General features: G+C 41.9%; 1 protein-coding gene across 1 annotated transcript in view; it reads left to right on the top strand.

Moving 5' to 3' along the window:
• The first annotated feature begins 7,492 nt into the window (after window positions 1–7,492).
• Window positions 7,493–24,623, top strand: part of PLEKHG7 (pleckstrin homology domain containing, family G (with RhoGef domain) member 7) — a 45,617-nt gene continuing 28,486 nt past the window's right edge. Inside the window, exons 1-5 of the mRNA XM_012664008.1 lie at window positions 7,493–7,548; window positions 13,260–13,387; window positions 16,302–16,342; window positions 20,876–20,971; window positions 21,755–21,898. Of these exons, the coding sequence (XP_012519462.1) occupies window positions 7,499–7,548; window positions 13,260–13,387; window positions 16,302–16,342; window positions 20,876–20,971; window positions 21,755–21,898 (459 nt within the window). The 5' untranslated portion in view covers window positions 7,493–7,498. The remainder of the gene's footprint in view (window positions 7,549–13,259; window positions 13,388–16,301; window positions 16,343–20,875; window positions 20,972–21,754; window positions 21,899–24,623) is intronic.

The following is a 24,623-nucleotide window of genomic DNA, read 5'->3' as shown; positions in this document are numbered from 1 at the left end:
CTGTTCACTTTTCCATCTTTATTTCTGTTCTGACATGACAACCCTGATGGTGTACTATTAACCAGCGCACTTTGTTGTACGACGCCCACGTCACTCTTCACGTCTGTGGGTGCAAGAGTCTTAATTTCAAGTCTCCTTTAAGAGCACAGCATTTTGGGCAGTGGGGTACAACAGCGGTCCTGGTTTTCATTTTGAGTTGTCAGTGCCTTAGCCCTGTGGCTTAATTAACATCCATTTAGTGATTGGTTTTGTCTGGTAAAGAAAATGGAAAGGCCAGAAATATTTAACAGCTTTTCAAAGCAAAATTTAGAGGACAAGAATAAAAGGAACAAGATGTTCTGTTTAAATCTAGGGCGACCTTTAAAATGCCTGGTGTGACAGACTGTGCCCTTATCTAGAACGAAGGGGACTGTGTCGTTTCAGAAACCAGCTCTGAACTCTCAGCGTAGCCCCCAGGCTGCGGCAGTGGATTTGCCATCCCTCCCATGCATGAACAGTTTCCTTGGCAGAGAGGGAAAGATCCACACCCAATTTCATCTCCCTAATTTGTGGGACTGACAGCAAGGTCTTCGTTTCATTTGGAAAGTCACAGAGGAGTCCTTGGGGGAAATAGCCACTGTTTTATTGCTGGACCTCAATCCTAAAGCAATAGTTTTGCTGTTTACAGTAGTAAAGATGCTATCCATCTGTGCATTCTTTGTTGATTTTAACCCTAGTTAGCCTAAATGTATGAATGAAGCTTGAGGATATTTACAAAGCCACAGGAAAATGCAAATTACCCTGTTAGTGTATCAGTTAGTGATTACTGTGTAACAAACCACCCTAAACCACTTAAAATAACGTCTCGTTATTGTTTCTTATAAATCTATGTGTCCCCTGGGAGTCAGTTGACCTAGGCTGGGCCCAGCTAAGAGGTTCTGCTCCACGTATCTCTCATCCTGCTCATGGAACCAAAGGGCTCCTTCCTGGGCATATTCTTCTTACGGTGAAGGGAGAGGTCCAACAGGACAAGTGGAAACACTCAAGTCCTCGTGGAGCTTGGGCTCTGTATCTGGTCTAATTTTCTTGGCCAGACGAAGTCACTGGGTTGAACTCGGGGTCGGGGAATTATGTGTTACCAACAATGGGAGAGGACTGAAGTGTTAGGTGCAAAGGGCGTGGATACAAGGATGGAGTCAGATCAGACAGGGCTTAACAGGATGTTTAGGAATTTTGTTCTTTACACTAAGAGTAGGGTGAAACCATTGGATGGATTGATATGAGCAGGTGGATGTAAGGTACGTGTGGGATTTAGATGAGAATGGACTTAAGTAGAATAATTAGAGTGTTTAGATATGAGAAGTTGGTAAGTTAAACTATGAAGGCAATGAGGTTAAAAAGAAGTATCTCAGTATAGGAGATATTTAGGAGATATAATGACCCAGACTTTGAGAATGGTAGAGTAAGGGGTGAGGGAAAGGAAGTTGTCAAGAATGACCTCCAAGTTTCTGGCCTGCCCAACTGGGTAGCCGATGTTTTCATTCACTGACCTAGATAAACTTGGGAAAAGGAGGGAGTTAGGGGTCGATGGGGTGTAGGTCTTGACTTCAGGTTTGGACTTGTTGAGTTCGAGGACCTATGGAACATCTGAGTGGAGATTTTGAGTAAATAGTTGGTTAGAGAAGGCACCAGGGATGGATATGCTATATATATATTTGTGAGTATTTAACCAATGAATGTTTCCTAGAGCAGGTAAAGTCTGGGTCCAGCGTTGATTATTAAATGGAGCCAGCAGACACAAAGGCTAAGCAATGGGATGCATCCAGCCATTTACAAAGATGACATAGGGGCAATTTTCACTGCCATGTGGAATCTTTGTGAGGAAATAACAGAAAGAGTCTTGCTAATTTAAAAAACAACTAGGTCAAAGGGATGGAGGCTTAACAAAACTGTGGGGTTCAATAATCTGTAAAGGGATTAGTTTAAAAAAAAGGAAACTGTGGAGTTCAACATGTCACAATCACATACTGTAAAACAGTTGAAGATTACAAAAGTCACAATAGGGGTGGAGAGGGGGCAATTTGAATATCTTGTATCTAGTGATGACTTTGAATTATTCAATATTGTTTCTTTAGGACCTAGCATAATGCTTGGCATATAGCAGGCAATGGATAAATGAGAGACTAAGTAAATATACTCTATGAACTAATATTTTAAGTAGACATTCTTACATTACTACTAATAAACAAGAAGTAAATAAACAGATAATTCCCGTTTCTCTGTGCTCCCTCCCTCTCTTCCTCCTCGTGTCTCTGCAGCCTTTTCCGCAGCTGCCATTCAATGTGCCCACTTCCTCTGAACGGCTGCTTACCAGGCTGTGTAGTCACATAATGTCAGGAAAAAAGCTCTGCATGAGGCCCTGCTGTTCATCCTAGAACTAGAGTTCTCTCTCAGAAAATTTATGCCTATTAAGTGGTATAAGCCAGGAGCTAGCAGACCATGGTCCATGGCCCAAATTCAGCCCACCACCTGTTTCTGTAAACAAAGCTTTGTTGGAAACCACTGATGCCCATCCATTTGTGCATTGTCTGTGGCTGCTCCTACACTACTGTGGCAGAGTCGATTAGTCATAAGAGACTGCCTGGCCCACAAAGCCTAAAATATTTACTCTCTGGCCCTTTATGGAAAAAGTTTGCTGACCCTTGGTGTATATAATTAAGAAACGCTCACCTCTGTGGCTGCCAATCACAACCACCTTTTTTGGCCTTGCAGAATAGATATGAACTTTTTTTAAAAAATACTGATTCTCCTTTCACTCCAGTGTTTTAACACTTTGCCTGACAACCGGACAGGTTTGTGTAAGTGAGAAGGGCTCAATACACTCTTAGTTCTGAAATCAGCTGGGTGGTAAACATTTGCTTCCAGGTTTTTCTTTGTGAACTCGTTTTCTTGTCATTCTCTCTTTCCCTCTGTAATATTCAAGTGAATTCATACTAACTCCAAACCTTCTTCTTCTATCACCAAAATATGCCTCCTGCGAAAAATATCTTTACAATTCATTCTTACTAAAGTGTGAAAGATGTTAGGCTTCAGGGATATAAACTCTCATCTTTCCAAGTAGAGCCAGTACATTCCTTCCTTTTGGATTTCCCTGCACCTTATAAAAGTCTCCATCATAGTTTGTAAAACACACTACTATGTTTCTTTTACATTCATCTGCCCCCACCTTTCTGAGAGAAGAAACCACTTCTTATTGATCTGTAAACCTCCAGCACCCAGTAACCAACTAGAATCTACCTCCAAAAATATTTACTGAAAAAGAAAAAAACAAATGGAAGAAGGAAGACAGGCAGGCTGGCAGGCTGCTTGGATTACAGTGTCACTTACTATCCCCAATGTATTTGCATTTTGACAAAGGACATGGTTTGAAGCCAAGCAGTGAAGCTGTGTTGGTGGGATTTTAAACATCAGGTAGTAAATAGGGGAGATTTTGTGGGCAGGAGACATTCCTGGCACCCCTTCAATTTTGTGTTTACAGAAACCTGTCTGTCTCACCAAATTTTCAGGTCAGCCCTGAATCGGCTGAGAACGGAAACTTACATACCACTTTTCTGTGAGAAAATAGACTAACCTTCCAGTGCTGAAACACAAACAGGAAAAAAGTTAAATATATCCAAATTAGCAAGTGGAGGCAACATTAGCATGAAAACCAAATGATGAGATATTTGAAAGTCTATCTTGAGGAAGAAAACAGACAAAAATATTGAATGCCAGTAAAACTTCCCCCAAAGTCAGATTCATCTGGGGTTACCATTAGGGGGCAGCAGAACATGAGGTTAAAAGCTACTGGAGACAGACTCCCCGAGTTTGAATCCTATCTCCATTTCTCTCTGGCAACATGATCTTGGGCAATTTCCTTAACAGCTCAAAACTTCAGAGTCTTCATCTCTGAAGTGGAGCTACAAATATAGTCATGAGCAGCATAATGACGTTTAGGTCAATAATGCACTGCATATATGATGGTGGTCCCATAAGATTATAATACCGTAATTTTACTGTGCCTTTTGCATGTTTAGTGTGTTTAGATACACAAATAGTTTCCATTGTGTTACAGTTGCCTACAGTATCAGGCACAGTAGCATGCTAACAGGTTTGTAGCCTCCGAGCAATAAGCTAGACCACAGAGTCTAGGCTTGGAGTCTTAGGCTGTATCATCTAGGTTTGTGTAAGTACACTCTATAATGTTGGCACAACAACAAAATTGCCTAGTGACACATTTCTCAGGAAGTATCCCCATCGTTAAGCCATGCATGACTGTAATATCCATCTCATGAGCCTTTTAAGCTGACTAAATTGTATAACTCAAATATTAATAGTAGCTATTGTTATTTTTAGAGACCATTAATTCATTTATTCATTCATTCAGCACTTCCCATATGTAAGTCGTTGAATTATGCTTTCTAAAATATTCTGACCTCAGAGTTAAATGGTCGATTGCAGAAAGCTCATCTGCTGTGTCTGAACATTAGGTTCAATTCAATATCATACTCTCCACAGACTTTTATTTAAAACTTGTTGTATACCTAGCACTGTCTGTAAAGTCTGGGAAATACAGGAGAGTTTGTCAGCTCTCTCAGAGCTTTAAAGTTTGTTGGATTAACTAGAGACTAACAGACGATATATTGTTAATTACTTAAAAGAAAAGACTGCGGCCTCTGGGAGCTTTCCTGCTCTGGGCGTGGCTGCAGGGAAGCCAGGTGCTATTCTGCCACCAGCATCAGCTCACCTGGAATGTAAGTTCCAGGAAAGCAGGATTTTTGTCTGTTTTGTTCATTGCTGTATCCCCAGTGCCCAGAACACTGCCTGGTGCATAGTAGGTGCTCAATAAATGTTTAAGGAACACTAAAGAAAAGAAGAAAAGAAAAAAGGAAGTCAATTGGTTAGTTAGGTTTTGACACATCTTGTAGGGGAAATTATATGATCCCCTTTTTGTTCTGTGTATTTTTCCCTCCAAGTATTTATTTGGTTCTCTCCAATACCTTTAGACCTCCCCCATCTTCCTTACTGTTTCATGATCATCTCTCAAGTGTACCTGGGGTTCGTGGAGATTTGTATTGCTTGATCCCTCTAAGGTGTATGTTGACTCTTGTCTAGAAAAGACAGTAGCCTAGAAAGAGAGCAAGAGTTCTGGGCAGTTACCAGCAGCTACCGTGGTGCTCTGAACACATGTGTGTTCAATAAAATATTACTTATTGACCCAAGACATCACAGCACAGGGTGTTTTCCACACACTGACCAGACTCCTAAGAGGCGCCTCTGTTCTGTATTCAAACTGATGGACTGAGGACGAGGCTTCCTCGTTCAGTCCGCAGTTATGAATTAGCCACCGTTTACCAGGTTCTGGACAGTAAACTACAGGCTCCTCCTCCTTTCTGCCTTCTCATTTGGGTTTCCTGAAAATGGAACATTCTGATAGAAAGTTAAACTGGAAACTATTGTCAAACAAACAAAGAAACATTCCCAACTATCTTCTGCACCTCGTAATAAAAAAATATATCCTAGATTTAGCCAAGAGAGCTATAGTTCAATAATTTGCAGGAGAGTTGTCATTTCTCTGTTGATTATTTTTAAAAGTGTTTTTTTAAAAAAGTTACTGATTCTTAATTTGTTCCTCCTGTGTAATCTACCCATAGTTATAAGCAAGCATTCCAAATTGCACTGTATTTCTTGCATAGGGTAAAACACTGTGATTATTAAAATGGAATGCCTACTTGTTCTAGTGAAGCAATTGCTAAAAAGCTGCCGGCTGGAAAAGGCTGCATTTACCATGAACCTTTACTATCAGACAAGGACTATGGTTTCTGAGGAATCAGGCTTGATAAACCTGCCTGATTGAAAAAAAAAAAAAAATGGGTAACATTCATAGCAAGGGAAAAGATCACACCGTGCCTTATCCAAGTTATAATGCCTTAAATAAGATGTTTATTCCTTTAAGACATACATATCACTGTAGAGCAATTGCACTCCCCATATTTTCTAGCATTTTTTATTTCTTCTTAAAATTTGGGAATTAAAGGCCAGTAGTCCCGGGTTTAAGTCCACTGTACAGAAGGAATCTCTTAAAAATGTAGATGATCTATTAGTCATATTTCTAAAAGGGGAACTTTGAATTATTCTTCTTCAAACATTTCTGCCAAGAAAAAGGTCACCACATAATTACCGCCCCCACCACGGCCGCCGCAGGGGAGAGTGAGAACAGTGCTCCTGAACCCTCGAACTTAGACCAGGATGGGCGGAAAGACCCTCACTCACCGCATTCGTTTTCCACGTGAGGAAATGGAGGCCCCAGGAAAGGGATATGCCAAGGTCACACGTGAAGGTCACGGTTGGAATCTGGGTCCTAAGTCGAGTGTCCTTGCCAGTACTGCCCCCATATTAGTTTCCTGTGGCTGCTATAATAAATGACTACAAATCGAGTGGCTAAAACAACAGAAATGTATCCTCTCTCAGTTCTGGAAGCCGTAAATCCTAAATCATAGTATAGGCAGAGCCACGCTCCCTCTGAAGGCCCTAGGGGACCTCTCCTTGCTTCCTCATCCAGGCGTTCCTTGGCTGTGGCTGCGTCACCGTAATCTCTGCCTCTGTCCATTTTCACAGGCTTTCTCTCCTCTCTGTGCACTCCTCTGGGTGTTTCTTATAAGGACACTTCTCATTGGATTTAGGGACCACCCACTAGAATAATCTCATCTCAACATCCTTAATTTAATTACATCTGCTAAGACCCTTTTTATAAAAAAGGTCACACTCACATGTTCCAGGGGTTAGGATGTGGACATGTCTTTTGGGAGGACCACCATTCAAACCATGACACTCCCCTTTTACCTAAAGTAGTAACCATCATCATAATCATTTTTTAAAAACTCTTTGTGCTTTAAAATGGTTGGTAGTGTCTTTCTCTCTTCTCCCGATTTACAAGTCATTTTGGAGTCAGACCTGCATGAATTTTGAATTCTGGCTCTGTCATTCTCTAAAACAATGCAACCTTAGGTAAGCTCCTTATCCAGCCCTCTAAGCCTCAGTTTCCTCTGGTCTAAAATGAGAGCAGTAATTTCCACTTCATAGGGTGTTTGTGAAAATCAATACGAGGATGCACGAAAAGCACTTAACACAGAGTCTAGGAAGAATCACTTCTCAGTAAATGCCAGCTGATTTTAAATTAGAATAATATTCACCAAGACCAATCTATCGCTTACAAAATGTATGCATTTGAGGTCCACTGGGGACACATTTCCAGTAGCCAGAAACTTTTCTGGCACCAGCATGTGAGAGCAGCCTCATTGTTGAGTGTCAATGCCGGGGTGTGCGGCCTGCTCAGCAGTGGGGGAGAATTCCCTGGATTCTCTGAATTGTTGCTGTCCCAGCCCACATCATGGACCTTCAGATCTTCAGCAGAGGATAGAATAAGGAGAATAAGCAGACGTCCTCCTACCAGAAGGGAGACGGGATTATTCCAGCAACCATGGGACTAGTCCCTTCGGATCTGACCAGCTTGGAGCAACGCACCTCGGGGTTAGTGAAAGTGTGGCTGTATTTGGGTTTCTAAATGGGGGGTGGGAAGGGGGACCAGGGGAGGGGTGTCAGGCCTTAGAGAGCTGCGCGGTCTGGGGCAGGCAGGCACCCAGTTATATTAATACAACGTTCTGGGTCCAGAGTTTGTCCTAAAGCAAAGAACCAGAATAGCCAAGCATCAGACCAAAAAAAAAAAAAAAAATGTATTTCTCAAGGATATTTGTTTAGTTGTGTTTTTCTAAACAACTGAAGGGCAGCATTAAGTTCAACTGTACTTACACAGCGACAATGAGTTTTGCCAGGCACACCCCAAATATTTTGCATTTATTATTAGTTCATTTAGTAGCTTAATCTTCCCTGCCCTCTTTACACAAAACATCCCTACCCCACACAGATACCATTTTGTTGGGGGGAAGAGGGTAAGTATTCTGAATTCATTGCAATGATTGCTTCCAGTGGATAAACAATCCAGAATCAGACACAATAATTCTGTATGAATGCCACTTTTTATATGAAGCAATCCTAATGTTTAGAACAGCCGAAACAAGATACCAATTTGGAACTATAAACACACCCCTCTACCCACCACAAGACCTAAATTCAATGTCATGCTGAACTCATTATAACCATTTACATTAATATCATTAATCCAATGATTTGAGCAACCCTGACTGACACAGACTCAGGTCCTTTCCTGAGTGCCCAGAAATCTAGTCCACAGCCAGGCATGGGTGATATGGAGTCACATTTTCTGTGCCAATCCATGTCTCTTCATGCTTCTGACTGTAGATGTTCTTTCTGATTGTTTTCCTAGGTCCCTACATGGCTACAACTGTGGTTCTTGGTATTTCTGTTAACCCATGCTCTCTTTTGATGAACAAAACAATTTCATGCCACGGAGATTCTGTTACACCCCTCCAGGGGTACATCTGCCCTTGCAGAATGAGCATCACTGGGTTTAGAACACCAAGGCAAAAAAGCCAAGGTCATGGCTGAAGCCCTGTGCAAGCCGGTTATCTTCCCTCTGCTGCATATATGCAAATTCAACTCCAAGCCTGATCTGTGTGCTCCCAAATGGATGCATTAAGTCAGAAGTTACCCCTGGCAAGGGAGGAATGGATAGGGGTAATGTAACCAACCACTTTGAAGGAGGTGGGGGTTGATGAGCACTCAGATTTCATTTTGCTTTTGTAGATGCATATTATGATTCATTTGTGATCCAGAAGGGAAAACAAATTCATTTGAGGACTGTCAGTATTTTATCCTACAAATCAACATGTCTATTTATTCAACAAGCCTATTTGAATCCCTATTCTATGTCAGGTTCTATGCTAAGAGATTAGATTCTGGGATATATGAGACCCAGTATAAGCCTTCTGTGAAATTATTATAAAGAGACAAGGTAGAGGTAGGAAAGGGAGACAGAAACAGAAAGAATTGATCCTTCCTGAATGGATCAGAAAAGACTTCTGGAAGAAGAACATCTAAGCTGGAATTTAGAGAGGAATATGAGTTTGCCAAGCAGATAAAGTGGAGACAGGCAGGCAGATGGGAACTACCTGAGCCAAGGCATGGAGGCGTGAAGTGCAGTGTGTTTAAAGAACAGTACACACGCAGCTAGCTATTACCAGGGTACACATTCTGCGGGCGTTTGTGTAGGAAAATGACAATGATCAATCACTCTGAGTATGTGCAGGCTTGGTTATTGCTCCATTTACTTAAATGTTTACTGAGCTCTTGCTAAACAGAGGGATTTAGACCAGGAGCTAGGAGCTGAGGTGATAAGGGAAATAAGACATGAATCTACAAAACGACCTTGTAAAGTAAGACGCTTTCCATAAGGACGGACAAATCAGAGGATTATTTCATGCATTCGTGTTCATCAGTTATAATAGATTGAGCTCTGAATTAGCACCTACCAACATAAATGACGATAAGACATGCACTCAAAGAGCTGGCAGTCTGGTGGAATAAACAGATGCATAAATAGAACACTATGTTACAATGTATTCAATAAACGACATGATAGTGTTTACTGACTGCTTACTAAGTTCTGGACTCTGATTTAAGTGCTTTATATTGATTAATTTAATCCATCTTCACACAATATTATTATTGTCTACATTTCACAAATGCAAAGTAGGGGCCAGAGAGGTTGCTTAACTTGCTTAACCCAGGACACACAGCTCAGATTAACATCTAGGCAATTTGACCCCACATTCTTCACCACCACACCAGGGAACTGTAGAAGCACGGAAGAGAAACATGTAAGTCAGCCTAGAAGGGGCCAGGGAAGACTCATCCTTCCACCCCAGCAGCAGTAATGTGCTCTCTGAGGTCTCCAGGGAATATAAAGACAGTTTATAGAATCTTAGGAAACTACCAAGTTCATGATACCAGATTGTGTAACATCTAGTTTTAAGCTCAAAAGGGTAAGTAATTTTTTTCCCCAAAATTCACTTAGGTTATATTTCTCACTTAAATGATTGTAATTTTTCCAATGCCCACCCAATTCAGCCCCATTCCCATAAATACCTAAATTTCATTATATGCTTCTAGGATTTTTTATCAAGGGAAGTATAAAGTTGATGATGAAGCTTCTGATGTTTCTCCTCAGGGGTCTTCTTTTTGTGTGCTCTCAGCATTTTGTGTTATATAATACCTTCTTTGTACCACTTTGAAAATTCCTAGCTGGATTTACATACTGCTAATCTGCTATGTGTCAGTCCCAATGTCCTGTATCCAATCTGATGAAACTAGAATTATATTTCTCATTCAAATTACTGTAACTTTTCCAACTCCCACCTAATTCAGCTCCCTCATCCTCATAACCACCATGGACATTGGGTTGGCAAATAAAAAGGGAAAGTTGCAAGAGGTTGCAAGCCTAATTATCTTATTCTAAAACCTAATCATAAAGTAGGTGGAGAAAAAGTCAAACAGGAGTGTCGAATAACAGAAGATGGCCTCTTCTTGGAGGAGGACGTCTGGGATGGGGGATCTGTGACAGTAGGGATAGTATTTGTCTGCATATCACAGAACCCAACAAGAATGACCTAAGCAAATAAAGGGTAGGATTTTTGTTATAATATAACCAGATGCCAGGCTTCTGTTTTCCTACTCTGCTGTTATCTTTGCCAGATTACTGGCATATATTTGGGTTTCAAGCCATATTCCAGACAGCAAGAAGGCAAAGGGCAGAGAATAAATGGAAGAAGCTAGCCAAGTCTATCTCCTTTGAAAAAGTTTTCCCAAAATTCACACACTTCAGCCTCCATTTAAATCTCCTTGGCCAAGTGTGGGTCACATGGCCTTCCCTAGCTGCAAGAGAGTCAGAGCAGGCCAGCATATTAACTCAGCACATACCATCTCCAGACAAAGCAAGGTTTTCATAGCAAGGAAAAGGGATAGTATGCACATTGAGTTAGCAACCACCAGTGTTTGCCACATTATCCTAAAGTTTTCCAATTCAACAAAAAATAGAAGAGGAGAGAAAGGGCAGGTGGAACAGATTACAAAACACCAGGGAATATAGTCAATTGAATAAAGCTGAGCCCAATGTTGTTTAAGTATTTCCCTTTTATGCTACTTAACATAGATAATCCATGGGCCTGAATCTCATGGGAGAGCAGGAATTAGGCTTGGAGAAGGCAGGGAGGAAACAAAATAGTCCCAGGTAAGGCACAGGTGTGACACATCAAGAATTACAATCCATTTCCCGTTTTCAGAGAATAGATTGCAAAATAAGGAATATCAAGAAGGTAAATGGGGCTAGATCATGGGAGGCTTGTATTTATCTGGTATAAGATGAAAAGACACTGAAGTGTCTTAAACGGGGAGAGATAGGTCAGACTTAAATTTTGGAAAAGTCACCTTTAGTGACTGTATAGGATGGAATCAAGAAGATAAAGCTGAAGGGGAAGAAACAAGTTAAGAGGTGACTATTAATATAGATGGAAGATGCTCAGGGCCTGATTTTGGGGGGATAAAGAGGAGTGGACAAATGTGAAGAATTACTTCTTTGCATATAAGGGAGGGCTTCTTGGAGGAAGCAGCCTTTTATAACTGCAAATAAACTCTTTTATGCCTAAAGCATCTATCTGTAGAGTCTGAGGCATCCTTACTTCACATATTTTGTAGAAACTTAAGGGATAAAAGTTATTCACTAATTATAAGCTCCTAAACAACTTATTCTACTATAAGTAAAATGATCTGGGAAAGTTTTTTAGCCAAAGGCTGAAAATTTGAGATAATCCTCAAAACCTAAAGGTAGGAGAGGCCTATATCAAGTTAATTTATAACCTCAAAATTAGTGGTTCTCCAACTCTGGTGAGTATCTGGGCAGCTGGGTAAAGCTACAGCTGCAGGGGCTCACTTTCGCACTACTGAATCAGAATACCAAGGGCGAGGCCTGGGGATGGGTATTTATAATAAATTCCACAGGATATGCTAATGTACACCAAATTTGGGTCATCAGCATTTGGGTCAATCAGGTGACAGAGCATGACTAGGACCCCAACAGCAAATGTATTGCCAAGAAAGAGGTCATGAGATCCAAGAATGTACAGTTAAGGGGCAAGAGACAAAAGGGCAGGTAGAAAGGCCATCATCACTCATGTAGAAGGGCAGAGCCATGGGACTTGACTGCACAGCCCGCTAGGACTTGAGCAGTGGTAGGTAGGGAAGTGGAAGGAGCAGAGGCAGGCCTGCGCTTGGGAAACTAACAGGGATCAGGCATGACCATTTTGGAGGGTGGGGGGTACCACATGCCAATGGACAAAATCATAATAGCCAAAGTGATACGACAAACTTGGGCTCTCAACTTCCCAGAAAATTCCATAGCTATGCTTTTGTTGCTAAATCAAGAAAAAAAATCCTCTCTATATAAATTAGCCTACCTATATGCTAGACTATTTGTTGGTAAAAAGAGAATTTAGAGATTACATTAGTCAATAAATAGAATTTCATCTCCCACCCCTTAGAACAGACCAAAGGAATATCTGAACAGTTCTGATGAGGAAACTATGAGAGTGGGTATGATTCCATGTTATCAAACAGGTCCCCAGCATGACAGACAGACCCCTGACACTTTTGCTCCTTAGAGATCACTGAGCAAAGGCCTATTGGCTTAGGGACTGTTCCCCACAGCATCTGTTACATCAGCCATTAATTTTATGAACATCCAACAGACAAGAAGTTCCATGAAAAGGAGTAGATGAAAGGAGAAAGTAGATAATCATGTTTGCTAAGCTTTTCCAACAATATTTCAATTTTCTCTGGGAAAAATAAAAGTGCTGATTTTGCACAACTGGCTTCAGATCACCAGGGGAGCCAGCGGCCACCACATGCATCTTGCTCTCTTCTGAGGCAGTGTGCATAACTGGCAAAGACTTCTGTATTTAGATCTTTCTTCCAGTATCCTTTTGAGTCAGAACCAGCAGAGTGCGTTTGTGTTCATATGTTTAGCTGAACTCTTCTGCTCTTGGTCAAAATCATAAATGATCAGTAAGGCTCAAAGAGATAGTGAGTAAATGTGTGGTAAAGGTGTCATCACAGCCATCCCATGCCTGGAGCCCAGAGTGGCTTCTGAGTCCTTCCTAAGGGAGCAGCATCAGGTTGCCAGCAGCGACTTTTTATGACCAGAGGTGATGTGCCCGATGAACCTGCCTACACCCAGCTCTAAGCTCTCTCCCCTCATTTCTTGGGCACAGGTTCTACGAGCACAGGCGAAGTTCTGTGGTGCTGAACTTACCTGGACTTGAGGTGTTCCCTGGGGACCTTCTGGTGTCAGATGGAGCTGCGGATTACCTGTGCCACCCACTTCTGCTGCTGAATTCAGGTCGTGTTCCTTCAGCATACTTGCATGACATGCCCGCTATGGGATGGATATTGTCACAAACAGGGGGCATTTTCAAAATGTTTAATAACTAGTAGAACATGTGCACTGACCAGCTAGAACTGAGGGCTAGCCAGTTACAACAGGCACCGGCTGTGAATTGCTGGAAGCAGGTGAATACCAGTCTTGGTATTGGGCATTCGGTTTACAGAGATGAGTAAGACATGGCTCTTCCCTCCAACTATACTCTGGTCAAATAACTTATCCCAGCTCCAGGCCCCAGCACAGGTGCACCATTTCGGATCACAGTGCCCTCTCCAGGCATGGGGGCAGCTTCCCTACCACTGCTGTAACATCTCTCCCCACTCCTGGTCTTCCATCTCACACTGGTACCTTCCAACCAGGGAGGTACCATGTGGTGGGAGAGCTGCCCGCGGCAGATTAGTGATAGAGAGAGGCAGCCTTAGGGGTGAATCTTCTGCATCTTCACCTCACTTGCAAAAGCAGAACAACTGCAGCATTCAGGGTACTTTCCTCATGATTCTGAGGGTAGGTAAAGTAAAGCCTTTTAGAGCTGAAAGGAGATTTAAAGATTATCCATGTTGGTAGTTTTTAAACTGGTTTTGTTCTTAGCAGAGCCTTTTTTCCAAAAGAATCCTTACTTGGAAGTCCAATGTATAGAACAGGTCCAGGTGAAGTTGCCATGCTTGCAGCTGGGGTGAGCCCCAAAGACACACCTCAAGGCATCCCCAGGAGCCTTGGACACTTGACAAAACAGTTTGAAAACCACCAACTCATTCACAGGTGTGCAAAGGGAGACCCAGAAAGGAGAAGTGGCCTCATCCTGGTGCCTGCTGGTTTGTGCAAAGGAAGGGCATCTAGGCGTCTACCTGCTAGGCTGGTGTCCTCTCTACCAGCCTGCGTCAGTCACCGTTGTATGGGCAGCCGCAGTCTTCTGTATGTGGAGCCCAGAAGCCACCAGGGAATAGATCATGATGAACATTTTTATAGCTCTTCATTCTTTATGGATCCTTTCCACATCTACTGTTTTGTATGATACAACAATTCAAATGAGCAAGCCAAAAGGGGTTAAATGATCTGCTCGAAGACATGCACCTAGAAATCTGAGCTAGCTCTAAACATAATGTTACCTTAACAGAGGTTTCTGAATACATGTTGCATGAGGCTTTGCAAATGCTTTAAACCTGTTAACAACCAGAGCCGCGGTTCCCAAAAGCTGGTCCCAGACCAGCAACTTCAGCATCACCTGAGAAGTTATCAGAAATGCAGATTCCAGGCATCCACTCCAGACCTTCTGGATCAGAAACTCTAGAGATGGTGTCCAGCAGTCTGGTTTTTTTTAACAAGTCCTGCAGGTGATTCTGATGCCAGCTAAAGTTTGAGAACCACCAGGCTAAGGAACGAGGTCATCGTTGCTGTATGACACTTCTATGTCACATCATTTGTTTTGTTAAGTTGTGTGCCTAGCATCACGGTAGATACCAAAAAATAGAAGATAAGCAACACCCTCCACCTCACCACTCAATGCCCTTTTCTCAAGGAATTTAGATTAGAGGTCTCATGTCCCAAAATCATGGTCTAAAGCAGTGCTTCTCAGGCTTTGGTGCGTGTATGAGTCACCTGCAGTTATTGTTGAAATAGATTCTGATTCAGCAAAATGTAATATTTAAGGGAGATAATAAAAAGCTGTGGATTCAATGAAGATTCATTTAAATCTTCTTCTGAATATTTAAAAAGCTTTCCCAATGCTCCAAAACTCCCCAAAGTTAGAAAAGCGGAGGAGAGAAATTGATCAAGGACCAAAAACCCCAATTATTGCAGTTCAAATTGGACATAAGTATTAACCATTAGGCATTTGAAAGCTAAGGGTGGTAAAGCGGATTTGTCTCTAAGGGAGATTCTACCTACTCACCCCTGTATAGAGATTAATAAGGTGGTCAGATGAGCAATCAGCAATCAGAGTAATCAGTTGGGCAGTTATCTTCCAAGGTTACGGTGGGAACAGTGACTCAAGCACATCCTTTGCAATAAATGCTGCTCAGGTCTGACTGCTTCCCTCTGAGACAGTATTATGCACGCTCTCCTGAAGAATCTGATAGAAAGAAAACTAGACCTATAAGACATCCATTTGTATACTGAGTGGTCAGAACATCCCACCTAAACCTAACAGACTATTCCTAGCTTTTTCTGGGTTGCATTACAAATTAATGCAAACAGCATAAAAATCAGCTGACCAAAACCTGATCTAATCTCTACTTCCTGGTCATCAAAAGAATGTGGGATGAATAATGACTTCCTTCTCAACTCAAAACAACTCCTGGAGACTATTGAGGCGGTGACCAATAGCAACCAGCCCTAAAATAAAGATTGGTGACATGTGTTGGCATTTCCTATTTAAGGAGTCTTCATTTAACCACACCTGGGGATTGTTGGGTTGATGTAATCTGCAAGTTGCAAGCTTGGGCAGGCTATTGAAGTTGCATGTGACGGGATGGTTTCATGGTAAGATGGTGTACAAACAAATGGCCCATCCTTTCAGCCCCAAAGTGCTATGATTTTCTGTCTTAAATGAATTACTCAACATCTTTATTCAGTTTATAGATTTCTCCCCAAGCGATGGGAGAAAGGAGGTTAACAATACAATAGAAAAGAAATAGGTCAATACCACCTTAAGGCAAGAACGGAACATCAACTTTGAGGTTGCAACTGCTTCATTCACTCATCTGCAAAGATATAAATATTCATACTGTGCATTCTCAAGAGAAGGAGAATTAAAGCAGGATGAATCTTGTTTGGCTCATTTTCAAAAAGCAGGTTCTGTAAAGCACTGCAATCATCTGTCACTAGTCACTCGAAGTACCTGTGATAATATATTTTCTTTAATTTCACCCTCCAGAATCCAAAAAGCCAAGATGGCCTTTCTCCAAGAGAGGAGTGGTGAGTGTCTCACATTGTCATTTTTGTCTTAATTAAGCCTCCTGTAACTAAGAAAGTAAGAAATGGCTGAAGAGCCTTTTCATTCTGCTTTGTCTTTGCATAAAGGCAGATGGCACGTGAAATGTAAATGATGTCATCACATCCGTAGTATTGGCTACAGAACATGCCAAATGGTGCCATTTTGTGCAGCAAAACAGTGCTAATTGCCAGTGGTTAATGAGCTCTGCAAAAAAAAGAAAACACAAAGCAATCCTAATATAGTGATGCTCTACAACACTAAATTTATAACAGGATACAGCTTAGGAAACAGCTCAGTCGATGAAGCAAACTTGCACACATGTATGCCCTCGTTCACAGTCAGTGCCATGCATCTTGGGAGCATTGAAAAATGAATGAGATATTACAGAAACAGATTCCACAAATACACTGCTATTTCTGGGAAAGCCAGTCAGATTAGGCCTATTGAGTTTTTAAATTCATTCTTGGTTCCGTCAATTATTGAACAGTTATAAATCTAAATCTGTAGCCCGAGTCTTGACTGCCTCAGACAAGGGTGGCCACAGGCAAGCCATCCTTTCTGGCATGCAGTGGGTGGAGGGAGGGAGTGTTCATGATCACAGCCTGACGACTCCTGTTTTCTGGAGGAAGGGAAGGGACTGATTTTGTGTTCTCCCAGCAGTACCATTTGTAAACACATACACACCACGGCCAGCAGCAACAGCAGGGCCTTATGGCAGGTTACTGTGCCTCGTTCTGTTACAAATCTGATCACATGGCCTCTCCAATCAGTTGGGCATCCGTTGCTGACATCTGCAATGGTTCTATGGATACACACACCTTGATGTCTTTTAAGTCCGGTAGCTAAATAAAAAGCCCCCTGAGGTTCCAGTCCTAGCTGCTTCACGCACTGCCCATGACCTTGGCCAAATGAATTTACCTCCCTCAGCTCAGGTCTCTCCCTATTCAAAGTGGAAGTTCACAGTGCCAGCCACACAGGGTGGTTGTGATGAGTACATCGTAATGCATGTGGAGCTCACCCCAGAGCCCGGCACTTGTAGACAACCTATCTTGGCCATGTTATTAGTAGCCGTATTTTTAATTAGGGTTTAGAAAACCACTTGTTCTCAATAGCCAAGCATATGATTGACTTTCACTTTTTTTTTTTCAAAAATACAACATTTAAATGGAACACAGTCTAAATATGAAGAGCTGCAAATTGCAAATCGTTAGTAAAACTGCGACACCATCGTCACCAGGGCCGTTTCTCACCAGTGATTCAGGGACATGCTGTGACTGTTTTCCTGGCAGGTGTGAGACAAGGTTTATAGTGCAACCTCTCCTGAGTTCCCTCCTCATATAAACAGAGGCGGAGCCAGTCATCAGTCAGATCTGAGGTCCCAGGAGAAGAGGCATGTTCCCCCAGCCCTCCTGAGGTCTCCTCCAGGACAGGGAAGCCATCAGGGCTGCCTGGGAGATGGAATGTGCTTTCAGAAGGGACAGATTTGGTTAAGGAAGTGACACTCCTACAAGTTGTTGGGATCAATCCATTCTTTTCTCCATCAAGAAGCAACTTTCTCCACACGTGTGTGTTGGGTGACTGTGCCCAGTGCTGGGCCAGATATCTAAGACACCAAAATGCCCATTTTCAGCTCACAATTGAAAAGATTGGACTGAAAAGTAATTGGGGGGAAATGTGCTCAATGGTTTGTACTATGTTGGGGGGTTAGCTGTGCTCCTTTACCTAAAGGAAAAATAATTAGTGGACTGACAGAACGTTCTCAGCAAACGTTCTCAGCAATGAAGAGAAATTAATATCCGGGAGCTTCACTTTCACAAGGACACGATACCTGATACCTTAAGATCAATATGTCTCCTTCCTTCCTTTAACCTCTTAGCCTTATTCAGGAGGTAATTCCCGTCTTTATAAATGATGATCCACATCCACGTAACAAGCACACTTCTAAGTCGTACTGGATTTTCCCAGTCTATTACAGATTTTTACTTTTCTTAACCTTTTTCTTTTCTTTTCTCCTTCCTTTTTTCCTATCAATACAATATTTGTAATGAAAGCTAACAGATATATAATGTTTACCACATTGCCAAGCACTGTTTCTCTTTACCTGTGTTCTTGTTTATCGATGTCATAGTTTATGTATATGAACTCATAAGTTTTCAGAACAATCCAAAAAGCTAGGTAACCCCCATTTTGCAAATGGAAAAACAGGTTCAGAGAGGTTGAATAGTTTGCCCAAGGTCACACAGCTCATGAGCAGAGAGCAAGGATTTGTCTCCAGCAGTCCCAGGCAGTCTGGCTCTGAGTCTGTTCTGGCTCCAGCTTGGTCCTGCTCCACCAATCGTAGGGATCCTCATAACCAGAGCTGGACACTCCTCCCTCCGTCTCTCATTGGAGCGCTCAAAGAAAGATCGTGTCTGTTCTCACTGGTTCAACTCCATCTCTTTGTCAACGACTCCAAAATGTATATATTCAATCTTTTTTTTTTTTTTAAGTCAGAGTCTCACTCTGTTGCCTGGGCTAGAGTGCCGTGGTGTCAGCCTAGCTCACAGCAATCTCAACTCCTGGACTCAAGCGATCCTCCTGCCTCAGCCTCCTGAGTAGCTGGGACTACAGGCATGCACCACCACACCTGGCTAATTTTTTTTATTTTTAGTTGCCTGACTAATTTCTTTCTATTTTTAGTAGAGACGGGGTCTTGCTCTTGCTGAGGCTGGTCTCAAACTCCTGACCTCAAGCCATCCTCCCACCTTGGCCTCCCAGAGTGCTGGAATTACAGGAGTGAGCCACCGCACCCGGCCTATGTATTCAATCTTAACCTTCAACTGGGCTCCATTTCCATGTCACCAGTGCCTATTGCACACCTCCCTTCCACCTACCTCTTCGTGACTAAGTTTGAGACTCCGCAATTAACCTTGTATCCTCTCAAATACCCTTCAAATGCTTCTCATGGCCTCTCCTAACCAACACCACCACAGTGGAAGCAACAGCGCACTGAATGGACCTATTAACTCTCAAGAGTTAATGTGACCACTGAGACAACTGTCTCCTCCCTTCTCACTGGAATCCCCACCGAGCTATGTGGCCAAGACGTTGAGCAAACCCATGGAAAGTCACAGTGAATGCCTGTCAAAGTACGGGGCTGGCACCCACTTTCCCACAACTCCAATGCTGCTTCCATTGTCTCAGCTTCTTTCTTTCCCAACTGGCTGCTGATTTTTTTTTATTTCCACAACATGCAGTCGCTATGGTTTCAGACATCAACAAAAGGCATATGTCCCAATTGCTGTAGGAGGTCCCCAGCTGGCTCCAAGATTCCTTTGCTGCTGCAAAGGCTAATGAGTCTACAAAAGATTTCTTCTTTCAGTGCCATAACCCTACTAGAGAAACCAGCCACAGCCCGGTAGCACACTCTGAAAATATTACAGGATCTCCTTTCATATACCTAGGGAACCACTGACCCACATCAGCAGACAACCTGTGCCTCCTCTTGTTCATTAATATAATGTTGATTAACTTTCACCAAACTTTAGATCCATGCCAATATCATGCACCCTGAGGCAATAGAAGAAGTCAAAAATTATTTGTGATAAACATTCATTTGAAATGCTGCCAAGTTGACTTTAAAAAGCCTTATACACTGTTATTTGATAGCTTCTTCCTGGTGTGGTTGGTAAAATGAACTCTTTAAGTGGGCAATTCATGATGTTGCAATAGAATACCAAAGGAATCAAAAAAAATGCTCACAATATATTATGTTTAAAAAGCACATTCCAAAAGATACATAAATATGACACCATTTAAAAATTAATTGTGAATATGATCAGAATAATGCTTTCAGTGGGTCTCTGAGGGCGGAGATTATGAGTAGCTTTAATTTTCACGGTATTTTTCTTTGTTTCTCAAATTTTCTGCCATAATCATATATTACCTTTGCAGTCAGATTTTTAAAACAAATATTAGTAAGAATAGAGGTTATAACAAAAGTAAATAGGTTATGCCATTCCATGGAAACTAAAGTTTCTAGCATATTCTGGTATTTTTTAGCATAGAATTAATTGTTCTGGGAAAGTTTCTTTAACACTCTGGGCTTTATTTAGTCATCTGCTAAATAAGGGGTTGAACTGATACATCTGACGCACCTTCTGATGCTAAAGCCCTGTGGTCCAGAGTTTAGAAAAGTTAAATCTGTGAAGGATGCCATGTCACCCCACCAGGTGGGCACAAGACTCAAAATCCACCTATATAACCGTTCTGTGCCTTGGATATGTTTTCATTAGTAACGTGAGAGGTTTGGATCAGATAGTCTCATGAGCCTCTGTCCTCCAGGTCTGATATCCCGTGGTTCTTGGCTCAGACTAGGGCTCAGAATGACTTTGGAATTGTCAGTGGCTTAAAGACAGAATGTGCAGTTTGTTCTCATGAACGGCAGAGAGTGAACGAAAGATGCTGAAGCTACTGAAGTTGTGCTGTTAAAGAATTCATGTTTGAAAATCCTGTTTCTAACAATCTTTAAGCAGGGCAAAGACAAACACAAGCACGTATCCGATCTGGAAAACTGCCTCTCCTCTGTGAAGATTACCAACTTCAGGGGCTATGAGTTCTACAGCTTTAAGGTATGTCACAAATTGTTTACTGTGAGGCATGGCTTTTCCTTTTCTTTCTTTTTTTTTTTTTTTTGGTCATCATTTTAAGTTGTCAGATTATTGCCTTGTTTATAATATTAATAACATCAAGGCCCAGGGCTGGAAAGGGCCTGCTCTGCTCCAACACACTACAACCTGGGGAAAGTCATTTTATTTTAAATAAGGTAATGACTATGAATGTGAGAGCACTTTGTAGGTCAGGAAGCCCTATACAAATGTTACGGATAATTACTTATACTATTCACCTCTCTGGGCCTCGATGTCCTCATTTGAAAAGTAAGTTGTTTTTGATAAGACAATTTCTAAAGGTCTCTTTGAACTCTGAAACTTTTACTTTACTCTTGAGTAATTTCAACAAGTTTTGCCAATAAAACCCAGAATCAGACTTCCCAGTCCTGAGTTTAGGGTTCTTTGAGATTTTTTTGCAATAAACTGAAAAGGACTCATGAAATTCATGAACATAATTCAAAACATCGGTTTGAATTTCTTTTCATTTTAAAGTAAAAATACTGTACATTGTGCACCCCATGCTTTGCATAGGGAGGAACTGGCATCCCGGGGTCCCACGGAGGGAAGCTGGGGTGTGGGTAGCTTGCGGAGCCACTCTGCCAAGAGAGCTACCCCGGCCTGAAGTGGGAAATCATGATTTCGGAGATTGCCTGTTCCTATTGTACTGCAGGCCAAAGTTAATAGCGAACAGGTCAACCCACTGAGGTGGAAATGTTCTGTTCTCTCTTTTCTCCTCATGTACAGGACAAGACCTGGAATGAAGTCATGGAAACACATCAAAAACTTCCTACTGATCAATTAGACTTGAGAAAGCAGCAAGAGGCAGTGTGGGAACTTTTCACGAGTGAATGCACTTATTTCTTGGACCATTTATTAGTTCTTAAGATGGTAATGCCAGGTTTAATTTTTGTAGTAGATGGAAAATATTAATTTGGTTCTTTGGGGACCAGTTTTTCTCTTTCATACTTAAAAAAAAGGAAGAAGTTTTAGGGTTTTTTTCTCCTCTTTTAGGAGACCTTGAAGAAAATTTTATTTATTGTTTATCTACTACTTCGTTGTCTCTTCATTCTTTCCTTAAACATTAGATGAGATTTACTAAGTAAATTAGTCCAGCTTCCATCTGATGTCTGAATCTCTTCTGCCTGATCTCACCAATTCACACTCTCCAGAGTCAGGGAGCTCACACCACCCTCTGGGCAGCCCATTCCATCCTTGGTCGTCTTTCTCTCGCAGAGCTCTTGCTCCCTCATGAACAGCACCAGGTGAATGCTTTTTAACAGCTGCAGGGCCATGGTCACAGACTTCTAGGCCTACCATCCACATGTTGGATGTCAGTGCTGTTGGATTACATGGTATATTCATGATGTCGTCTATGTAAATGGCACCCTTGAGGTTGTACAGTGCTGCGGCCCTGATCTGGTGAGGCTGAGAGCAGAGGATTTGTTATAGAAGAACCACAGGGCAGGGGAGGGAACTATAGGGCAGCTTCCTTGCAAGACTATAGGGGAGTGTGGACCACACGGCTCCCAAGGTCAACTCTGCCCATAGCACTTTTGAATCCTGATTACTACACAACTAAAAAGCACTGCGTTGGCAGACCTGAGTTCAAGCCTTGGATCTGCCTGACTTTCCTTGTGACCTTAGAAAAGTCTAGTCCCCCATATCCTAAATCAGGGGCTGGAGAAACATTTTTGTGTTGGTCCAGATAGTAAATATTTTAGGCTTTACAGGCCACATGGTCTTTGTTGTAACTACTCAAATCTGCCGTTGCAGTGCAAAAGCAGCCAGAGACAATATATAAAGGAATGTGCCTGACTGTGTCACCAAAAAGCATCATTTAAAAAGCAGATGGCAGGCCAGATTTAGCTCACAGGCTATAGTTTGATAATCTCTGTTCTAAACTATAAAAGGGGAATGACAATACCATCTTTGGCTCTCTCAGCAGACCATTGTAATGATCAAAGTCGTTTTCTTTGAAATCTATCAAGTGCTAGGCAAATGTCAGTTATTTTCTGTAAGTAATATATACTGTCAGTAACAGCACTAAGTCCTTTCCTTAGCAAAATTTAAACCATAAAGACATGCTATGAGAAAATTGAAATTTTGAGACTATATCAATTAGGATGCTTACAAGAGCAAATTAGAGAAAACTAGCTGAAATAATATAGGATTTTATTAGCCCACATGACTGTAAAGCCCAGAGGTGGGAAAGAATTCAAGATTGTTTTGATCAAGGGCTCAAAACCAAGGACAAAATTTCTTTCTGTCTCTCATCCCTGTGATCCATGGAATTAGCTTCATCCTAAGGCTGATTTCTCTTGTCATCACAAAATGGCTGTTGTCCTTGAGCTCATAGAGAGAGAGGGAGAGAGGGAGAGAGGGAGACAGAGATCTTCCCAGCATTCATAGCAAGTCTCGCCATTCAATCTGATCGGATTGGCTTAGATCACATGCCCACCCTGAGCCAAATACTCTAGCTAGGTAAGGAAGGAATGTGCTAATTGGCTGAAAGTAGTCAAGGTCCAGCCCTGGGCATGAGATCAGCTTGCCATGTAACACGTGAGAGGCACAGAGAAGAGTAGACACTGACATGAACACCAGGCTGTTTTTAGGGAAGGGGAGCGTTGTAGCCGAATGGTAACCAATCAAATGTTCACTGCAGAGCACTAACTCCTGAGCTCTACCACCTCCTTGTCCCAATGAACAGAGTGGAACTTTCTATGCCCCTATAAAACTGCCCTCATTTTTCAAATTAGCATTTTCTATTTAAGGTCAATGTGAGTTTATTTTTAAATGCCCCAGTGTATTGAAAATGCGTATGTACCTCTCTTTACACAATCCATATGAGTTTCCCAAAGTTTCTTGTGAATCGAAAATATGTAACTCAGAGTAAAATAAATACACCGGAGGACTCAGTATTTTTTTTTTTTTTTTTTTTGAGACAGAGTCTCACTTTGTTGCCCTGACTAGAGTGAGTGCCGTGGCGTCATCCTAGCTCACAGCAACCTCAGATTCCTGGGCTCAAGCAATCCTACTGCCTCAGCCTCCCGAGTAGCTGGGACTACAGGCATGCGCCACCACGCCCGGCTAATTTTTTCTATATATTTTTAGTTTTCCAGATAATTTCTTTCTATTTTTTTAGTAGAGACGGAGTCTTGCTCTTGCTCAGGCTAGTCTTGAACTCCTGAGCTCAAACAATCTGCCCGCCTCGGCCTCCCAGAGTGCTGAGATTACAGGCGTGAGCCGGCCCTCAGTATTTTTTTAAATGGTAATAATTTCTGTAAAGCAAAGAACCTTACAGCAAAAAGAAGATTTCTTCCAAATTGTCCCAATTGGTCTGCAGGAATGAGTTCTGTTTCTTAAAATTATCTGTTTTAAATGCTTGGCTATTGACAGATTTCCAGACAACCAATGCTATACCGGATTTAAAAAGCTCTAAGTCAGTGGTTCTCAACATGTGGTCTCTAGACCAGCTGTATCAGAATTGTGGGGCCCAGCAGGTCTGGTTTAACAAGGCCCACAGGTGATTCTGAGGCAAGTTCAGGAACCACTCACCACACTAATTAAATAATACAGGAATGGGAACTGGGGAAGGTTAGCTATTTAAAACCCT

The sequence above is a fragment of the Propithecus coquereli genome, unplaced genomic scaffold (genome assembly GCF_000956105.1).
Source record: "Propithecus coquereli isolate 6110/MARCELLA unplaced genomic scaffold, Pcoq_1.0 Scaffold85, whole genome shotgun sequence".
Taxonomy (NCBI): Eukaryota; Metazoa; Chordata; class Mammalia; order Primates; family Indriidae; genus Propithecus; species Propithecus coquereli.
The sequence above is the reverse complement of the archived record's forward strand: the minus strand, read 5'-3'. Positions and strand labels throughout refer to the sequence as shown.